Source organism: Gossypium arboreum, chromosome 1, assembly GCF_025698485.1.
Source record: "Gossypium arboreum isolate Shixiya-1 chromosome 1, ASM2569848v2, whole genome shotgun sequence".
Taxonomy (NCBI): domain Eukaryota; kingdom Viridiplantae; phylum Streptophyta; class Magnoliopsida; order Malvales; family Malvaceae; genus Gossypium; species Gossypium arboreum.
This window is the reverse complement of record NC_069070.1, coordinates 102,716,005-102,725,343: the sequence shown is the minus strand read 5'-3', so window position 1 is coordinate 102,725,343 and position 9,339 is coordinate 102,716,005. Positions and strand designations below refer to the sequence as shown.

The 9,339-nt window shown below is 33.2% G+C and overlaps 1 protein-coding gene across 2 annotated transcripts; it reads left to right on the top strand.

Annotated features, from left to right (window-relative positions):
• Positions 1 to 402: 402 nt before the first annotated feature.
• On the top strand, positions 403 to 2,853 carry LOC108480605 (increased DNA methylation 3). Of its 2 annotated transcripts, none has more exons than XM_017783655.2 (3): positions 403 to 713; positions 1,964 to 2,172; positions 2,389 to 2,853. In XM_017783655.2, the coding sequence occupies exons 2-3, from the start codon at positions 2,007 to 2,009 to the stop codon at positions 2,664 to 2,666; spliced, it is 444 nt and encodes a 147-aa protein (XP_017639144.1). In that variant the 5' UTR covers positions 403 to 713; positions 1,964 to 2,006; the 3' UTR covers positions 2,667 to 2,853. The 2 variants fall into 2 exon arrangements, with proteins under 2 accessions (XP_017639144.1, XP_017639145.1); XM_017783656.2 differs by having other exon boundaries at positions 413 to 713; positions 1,937 to 2,172.
• Positions 2,854 to 9,339: the final 6,486 nt, after the last annotated feature.

The following is a 9,339-nucleotide window of genomic DNA, read 5'->3' as shown; positions in this document are numbered from 1 at the left end:
TGACCCAAAGAATAAAACCCAGAAATTCAAAAATAATGTTTTGAAATGAAAGGCACTTTGAATTGTAACCAGCAAAGCAAAATCACTTAAGTGTTTGCCAAATACCAAAACCCTAATGATTTAGAAAATTTTATATTTCTACTATTCCGAAGGATTAAGCAAGTTATATTTTGCCAGATTGTTTCCGAAGGATTTCAAAATTTTGAGAATTTTTCAGAAGTTTGAACACCCTTTCCAGATTCGATATGATGTATCCATTAACCTTCAATGTATTTTTTATTTTTTTCCAACCATTGGAAATAAATTAATTTTCATATTAGCTTTTAATTTTTTCCACGTCAGCAATTTTACACATGATGTGCGCACATTTAATCAGTTAGCTACAACATCAGAAATCACGGTCAATACTGATTTCTGTTAATGGAAGGGATAATATATATTTTTTTAGGTGAATAAAAATTGGTGTACTTTTTTTTAGTGCTTAATTGAATTTTTTTTTTTCATTTTTACTATTTTTCTTTACCTTTTAAGCCTTTAAATTATTTAATAATAGAGGATTAATTTCATCGGAATTAAAAGGATAAATCTGTCATTGAGATATAATAAAAGTATGGAACGAAACGGTCAGAGAGAGAAGTGATTTCATTAGAAGCGCTTTGTTTGCGAGCTAGCCGACGCACCGTCCCTTCCTCCTCCGCAGTTTGCTTCTAAAGGTATCATTTTTGCTTCTAAATCTCTCTATTTTACTTGCATTTAATTTTTCTTCTTCTTTTATGTTGTTCTTGTTCGTTGTTGATTTCCTTGATTCAGTTTCTTGTATAATTAATTGGTTTGATATACTTTCTGCATCTTCTTGGGCTGTCTCTTTTCGCTTTCTGTTGTTGCTGTCGCTTTATGTTCAAAGCTTAACCTTGTTTTGATCTCGAATCAGTTTATGACTAACCCCACCCCAGGATTCCTGCGTTTCCTTTATCTACACCTCTAGTTTGGGATAGGAATAGGGTTTAAGCCCGTCTGCCTCTAATTCTTCCCTATTTTCTCAATTGCGCTTCTTTCTAAACGGTTTTTATGATATGTTTTTCATGCTCTAACAATTTTAGCTTCGAATCGTTTGGCTTTCCCCATCTACTTGTTTAGAACTATCTTTGCCGTGGTTCGTTCATTAAGCTTGCCATATTATTCAACTTTAGAGTTTTGCAAACCTTTGCTGAGTTTAATATGGATGATTTTTTCCCCCAAACGACTTTCGAATGGATCTGTTGACAGCTGGGGAAAAGTCGAATTTTGTTCACAATGGGAACTCATAAAAATGATTTGAACTTTTCCTTTTTATATCATGCATCGCGTACTTATGTTAAACTTTCCCTGTTTTTTATTTATTCACCATGAGCTATATTGTTCTGGTTTTTCCTTTCAAATACGTATGTGTGTGTGCACACACGCAGCCAGCTCTTGTATCTAAAGATATATGGATTACTCTGATCAGAGGAGGTAGGTTGGCTTCCTTTTTCTAGTTGGCCCTTCTTTTGTGTTCTACGCCATGCAGTTTCTTGATCTAACTAGATTTAAAGCAGTTTATAGATGTTAAAACTAAAGTACTAAGTGTCTGGAGGCATATCTCTTGTCAATGTTTTAAGGGTCTAATCATTGACAAGTCCTTTTAGTGAGGATGCTGATGCTAGTTGGTCGATAAAGATTTTGTATCTCATTTTAGAAAGAAATTATTTGCACTTTTGCAGAACCTGAGGTTGATTAAGATCGCAATTCGCAGCTGTTAAACAAATAACTTACACCATTTCTTGCCATTCTTCATTAGCTGTAGGTATTAGTAAAATAAAGATCTTTCACAACTGTGGAGCTCCTCATTATTTTTCGAAATACTAGTCTTTAATTGTGAGGAAAAATAAACAAATGAAAGAGATTTTTTGCATTTCAGTTCATCAATTCCAATCTGGACTTTTAGGTAAAAATCTTGTGGCTGACGTGGATAAAGGGAAGTTGCTGCAATGGGCGTTCAAGATTATGCAGAGTCAAAGTTGAAGCCATCTGTTGATTTAACTGGATCTGCAAAAGAATGTAGTAACGGGCCATCTATTGGTGTTATAGACATCGGTGTCAGTCAAAGTGCCTTCCTTTTCCGAGTTGCATTGCCGGGCATCAGGAGCGATCAAAGTAAGTTACTTTGTCTTTTACTATGTTATTAATGGCATGTGAAATGCAATGAACCTGTGTAATTTGTTTAGAGTTTCTTTTCTTTAACTAGTAATGACATTATTAGGCTGGTGCAATCAGAATAGCCATGTGGTATGAACCCTTGCTATCCTGTTGAACAGAAAATATAAATAAATGATGAGTAGATGACTGAGTATGTAATGTTGGTTCCACCAGGTAAGTTAAAATGTGAGATCCAACGTGATGGAAAGGTTCTGATACAGGGTATAGTAACGCAAGGCAGTGAAGTGCTGCAGGGATTATCGAGTGTGTGCCAGATGACAGTTGAGAAGTTATGCTCTCCTGGGCCATTCACCATTTCGTTTAATCTGCCTGGACCAGTTGATCCGCGATTGATTTCTCCCAAGTTCCGTCCTGATGGCATTCTGGAAGTGGTGGTCATGAGATACAGGAGACCAAGTGATCCAGTGGATGCCTGGGCTCCACCTTCTTGAGATCCTTGCATCAAATTATCAAGTTTAGGAAAAGGCATCATGTTTAAAGTTGGGTTTGAAGTTTGTTTTGAGTCATAGAATCAAGTGGTTGAATGGTATGGACATTACTCTCTCCCAACGTGTTTTTATCTTTTAATAACCAGACTTTGATAGGAGAAATGAGATTAAGGATTAGTCAAGAAACAAACCTTATAGAGAAGTAGATGACAGTACAAGTGAATTAACATTCCAGATTCTCCAGTCAAGCAACTACTATTCCCTGAAAATTATATTAAAAAAACCAAAGTGACTTTATTATTAACAAGACAACTTTCATCTTGGATGCCAGCCTTATAGTACAGCATAGATAGGAAAATTGGTCAACATGTATGACCGTTACTTAGGCATAATGATTTTCTTCAATTTTTTTAAAAAGAATTATTTTTAAGTTTTTTGTTTAATTTTCACTTCTTTTAACCTTTTTCAAATCATTTTAAATAGATAGAAAAATTAATGTTAATTTTTTAATTTGGTATGCACATGGATTATTATGTAGATGATATATTAGTGTTTAATTAATTTTTAACATTTAAAACTATTGTAAAATATTATTATATCTTTTAATAATTTTAATGGTTTTAACTTTTGAAAATATTTTTTATATATTTCTTGAATTTTTTAACTTTAAAAATATAATTAAATGGTGTTAATTTATATGTATTTTGTATAGGATGATTTGATAAAGATTTAAATTTAAAAATTAAAAAGACAGAAAAATAAAAAAATTAAGATGATTCTTTTATAATATTGAAGAGTAAAATAAATTATTATATTTAATATAAAGAAATTAGTGGAAAAGCGAGCATGAGAGGGTCTCACTCCAAAGTCCAATCACAATGTCATGTGGAGTCTGCTCTGCATTGGGGTTGCTCTAGTTTGACTACACCAAACCAAGTGCACATTTGCATCTGTGTTACGAACATTATTGTAATATAAATATATATAAAAGAAGATGCTATCACCTTTTCTTTTGTTGGGTTCATACGGATGCAATCACATTCACTCTTTTGAATAATAATAATAATAATGGCATAGTTCATGCAGTCAAAGAATATGATAATTGTTTTATTTGAAATGAATTTTTTTTTTAGAGTGGATGTGAAGCAGGGCGGGTTGATTTTTTTTTTTAGATAATAGAAATTGAGTGATTATGATAATTACTTATCATATATTGTCTCAATTCATTAAGTATTGTAAACCATAATCTTGGAGAGCAACACTTAAAGGTAGCTATGCGATTTTGAGGTATTTGAATATGCTCTAGGGATGGAAAGTTTGTTCACGAAAAATGCAAATGGTTCGAGTGTAAAAGCATATATTGATGCCGAGTAATAGATGATAGAAGGTCCACTTCTGGTTATTTTACCCTTGTAGCAGGCAATGTTGTCAATTAGAGAATCAAGAAACATATGTTGTTGCATGGTCGAGTGCGGAGGCTGAATTTAGAGGCATGGCACTTGGATTATTGAAGTTTTATGGCTCAAAGTAATATTTGGGATATCCTCCAATACAACCAATTCAACTACATTGTGATAGCAAGGCTACCTATGATATTGCTCATAATTCGATGCTACCATGCATATGGAAGTTGATAGATTCTTCATCAAAAAGAAATTGGATGAAAACACTACTAGACTTGCCAAAAATTAATTCAAAGGATCAATCCGCCGTTGTTCTTACAAGGTAGTGTCAAGTCAAAATTTCTCCAAGTTTATAGGTAACTTAGCCATCTGTGATTCCATGCACCAACTTAAGGGGTATTGAAATATTTGAGGCTTGATTCCATAGATTCAACTCTATGATTTCTTTTTAGACTCTTCATGTAATAGCCTGAATTTTCAGTGGTGTCGGAATAGTGATTCGAGATCACTAAATCCGACAAATGAGTAGAAAATATTAATAATTTAGTGAATATAAGTTAACTGTGAAGTTAGGAAAATTTTTGAAATAGCGAATAGTGTACTAGAAATAAAAAAAAAATTTAAATTAGAATCGGAAGCGAGATATCGAGAGTTTGAAAATTCTTAAACGAGCCATAAATATTTTATAAATATTTATGGAGTGTTAATAAGTTAGTATTAAAGTTTCACAAGAAATTTTAAAGTTTCGATAGTTAATTGAATAAAAGGATTAAATTGTAACAAATGTAAAATTATGAGAAATGATTAAATAGCTTAAATGATAAAAGAAAGAGGGTTTAAAAGGCAAATAGACCCAGGTCTATTTGGGCTGGACAACAAGGTGCATGAAATCAGCAGGAAAATTGATGAATTAAGGGCAAAATTGGAATATTGCAAAAATTTACTTAATAAACTAGGACTAAAGTGGAATTATCTAGAATTCTCATTATTTTTCTGCATTCTCATCAGAAAAAACACCATAGAAGGGTTTTCTTAAGCTGGTTTTCATATTTTTACTGCAAGTAAGTTCAATTCTTGATTATTTCTTGAAATTTTGTGTTTTATGACTTTTACAACTAGGTCCACTTGTTGAATTCATTAGTTTTGATTCTATGAAAGAAATTGAAAGTTGATATGAATATGTGCTGGAATTATATGATGATTTAGCATGGAATTAGAGTTTTAAATTGTTTATATGCTGATTTTATTGAAAGAATTGAATAGAAAGTGAATGTTTGGGATCTAAAGGTGAAAAAGTTTGAAGTTAGGGTTTTATGTGGAAATTCTGAATTTAAATAATTGTGAAATAACTTATAATGTTAAGGTAAAGCATTAATTGGGAAGAATTAGCTTCATTGAGGGATTAATTGAGCAAGGACTGAATTGTATGAACTGTGAAATTTGGGGCAAAAATCGAAATCAGCATTTGCACTAAAACAGTTTTGGACAGTAGCAGTAGTCTAACTTTGAAAAATCACCATAAATTTTATAAATCGAATTAGAAGATGAAAAAAATATGAAATTAAAACTTATAGAGTCTAGTTTCTCATAGAAGAAACGGTGTAAGTAATGGAATTGTAGATCATGAGATATAATAGATTTTGTGAGACAATGTCAGAATGATTTCAGGATCCCTGTTCTGACTTTGAAAAATCATAAAAATTATATAAAAATAATTAGGGCTTAAATTTATATTTTAAAATCCTTAATGAGTCTATTTTCAATAGAAACAAATATGGACATCATCCGAATTCTGTACGAAGAGATAATTAATTTTAGTGAAGAAGGGTCGGAATTGTCAGACAGCAGAACAGGGTGACTTTAAAGAATAAACTGTACTTATTGGCTAAACCAAAATTCTAAAAATTTTATGATAAGAAGATATATGAGTCTAGTTTCAGATAAAATTAGCGGATCCTAATTTGGAGTTCTGTAGCTAAAGATAAAAATAATCTAGTGACTATGACACCGATGGACAACATTGGAAAATACATAAGTAAACAATTAAATTATAGATAATATTACTTATAAGCGGGTTGAAGATGAAGTCAATACTGATAAATGAATGATTTTACAATGATAGATCGAGAACCCGAAGCAAGTCGAGGAAAAGAAAAAAGTAGTGATTAGTCCTCGAATTTTCACAAATTTTACAAATCAACCTGTAAGTTCATATGGTTGAAGTTTAATGATTATATGTTAATTTTATGAATTATATAATGTATGATGAAATATATTTATTGATGAATAGAAAATAAAATAACAACTTGAAAATCGAATAAATGATCAAATTGAGTGGAATGTCGAATTTGAGTACTTACGATCGATGACAAGTGATAAGTGGTAGCATCACTACACTTATCGATCGATGATAAGTGACAAATGATAAGTGGTAGCTTAGCTACTCTTATCGATCAAGGACAAGTGATAAGTGATAAGTGGTAGCTTTAGCTACACTTATCTGATCAGTGACAAGTGATAAATGTGATCAGTGTAAGACCGTGGCAGGACTATGATTTTAAAAAGTGATAAGTGATCATATGCAAGCCCATAGTTATACTATGGCAAAGTGAAAGTGAAGTACTCAATTTTCCTTTACCATTCCCTAATTTGGTTAAAGAATGATATATGACAAATGGGCCCAAAAGAATTAATGGAAATGGATAAGTGGTAGTGAGTTTATATAGGGAACTCACCAATGACTGTGATTGACAGGTGAACTTAATAATTGTGTATATAGTATAAGTGTATAAATATTTGGTAAGATTTATGTTTTATGCCTATGAACTTACTAAGCTTTTATAAGCTTATTTGAGTGTATTCAATGTCTCTTGTAGATTGACGTGGAAGTATACGGAGGATCGGATCAACACAGAGGATCACACTATCTAGATTATCTCCGGTAGCTTTTGTAAATTTCCTTTTTGATTTATATGGCATGTATAAGGCTTGGTGATTATATAAATATTAAGACTTGTTTAATGAATATACATTAAAGTAAAGAATGATGAGTAAGTTAAATAGTATAATTATAATAGAAGTATAATTTTGTATTAAATTGATTGAAATGAATTGGTTGGTTGGATTGGTCTCGGTTTTAAAATTGCGGGAAGGTTAGATATTTATAAAGGGGTTATATTGAGCAAAAAAAAAACACTTTGGGATTTTGCGAAAAATCCTATGGTTTCGATTTAATTCTAGTCTAGTCTCAAGTATGTTTTGGGCTTTGGAGGCCCATCTAAAGGACACCATGACATGTTTTAGTAAATAAATAGTATTTAACTCGTATTAACGAAAAATTAATTGATAAACTCGGTAATGCCTCCTACCCTATTCGGCAATGAATACGGGTAAGGGGTGTTACATTTAGTGGTATCAGAGCCCGGTTTAGCCGGTTCTCGGAACATGTGTTATGTGTAAAGTGTTTAGAAATACATGCCATATAAATCTGTGATAGTGTGATGTGTATGATCCGATCTAATCTTTGTCATTTTTATAGATACTCTCTGATTATAAAGATGTCAGATAGACCTGAACGTACTGAACAGGAGGAAGCTAACAGTAGGGTGCAGACTCCAGAACAAGGAACAAGTAGTGATATTCCAATCTCTATGATGCGAGAGCGAGAACTTAAAAATATGATTTATGGAGTTATGAATCAGTGGTATAAGGAGGTGATACAAGAAAGAAGTCAGTCTCAACCACCTCCTCCCCCTACTGCACTACCTACGGTACCTCCGGTTGCTCCTCCACCTCCTTCAATAATTGAAACTAGTAAACGTTCTCCGATCGAAAAGCTTAGAAAGTTTGGAGCTGAGGAATTTCGAGGGAGATCAGATGATGACCCTGTAAAAGTTGAGTATTGGCTACAAAGTTTGGTAAGAATTTTTAAACAGATGACTTGTTCTCCGGAAGATTATCTACGATGTGCCGTTTCATTGTTAAAAGAAGAAGCATATAATTGGTGGGAAACTGTGAAAGTCAGTAGTACTGCAGAAAAGCTTACTTGGGAATTTTTCGAACGAGTTTAAAAAGAAATATGTGGGAAAAGATATCTAGATAAGAAAAGAGAGAATTTCTTGATCTACAAGAGGAAATAAGTCGATGGCGAATCTGAAGAGAATTTGTCTACCTCAAAAATATGCTCGAGACATTGTACCTACCGAAGAAGAAATGTGTATCGATTTGAAGAAGGGTTAAATGATGAGATTAGAATGATGATTGGGGCTAATGAAATACGAGAGTTCGTTGTTCACGACCGTGCTCAAAAGCTTGAAGAAGTATATAACGAAAAATGCAAAGAAATCGGAAAAATAAAGAGTCATTTAAAGAGGTGCTTCTAAGTCATTTTCAGATTTGCGGTGAAGAAATCTAGAGAAGAAATTAGTCGAACTACATCCGTCTTGGGAAGATTGGGTAGAGGTAGATCAAGACAATCGATTTCAAGGTATTTGATAGACCTGCAGACAAGTGTGAGCGGTGTTCGAATACTCCCGCCTAAGTGTCAATATTGTGGAAGATATTATTTCGGTGAATGCGAGGACTAAGACGGGGCTTGTTATAAATGTGGGCTCTTGATCATCTTATTCGAGATTGCCCCACCGCAAAAAAGATGAAGTGGATCGAAAGAGATCTGAGAACCACTCCCCAAAGAAGTAGACGTTCGGGCCGGAGGCGATTACTCTGAGGGCTACCCGTTCGAGTATAAGAGAACCGGTTGGTCAATCGAGAATAGAGCACCAAAGACGCGTACCTATGCCATTCGAGCAAGGGAAGAGGCTACGACTCTGATGTAATTGCTGGTATTTTCTATCTTTATGATGTTCTTGTTTATGCATTAATAGACCCCGGGTCTACTCATTCATATATTTGCATTATGCTAGCATCCGAAAAGAAATTATCTGTTGAGTCCACTAATTATGATATACAAGTCACTAATCCATTAGGTCAAAGTGTGATGGTTAATTTAATATGTCGTAATTGTCCTTTGAAAGTGAAAGGTCGTGAATTCCTGCGATTTGATGTTGTTACCCTTTAGGAATTTGATATTATTCGGGAATGGATTGGTTAACAAAACATGACGTGTAGTGAATATCGAGAGAAAGCGGATTGATTTGAAAAATCGACAGAGAAATGATTTCATTGAGTTCGAAATATGAAAGATAATGTCGAATTATTTCACCTTTTCACGAAAGCTAATACTGGAAGGGTAATGAAGCATATTTAGCTTACAT

What these genes read in the sequence shown, in the direction of transcription:
- LOC108480605 (XM_017783655.2), top strand. Translation starts at nt 2,007, where the DNA reads ATGGGCGTTCAAGATTATGCAGAGTCAAAGTTGAAGCCATCTGTTGAT. An exon ending in GGGCATCAGGAGCGATCAAA is followed by an intron (nt 2,173 to 2,388) that starts GTAAGTTACTTT and finishes TGGTTCCACCAG; the next exon opens with GTAAGTTAAAATGTGAGATC.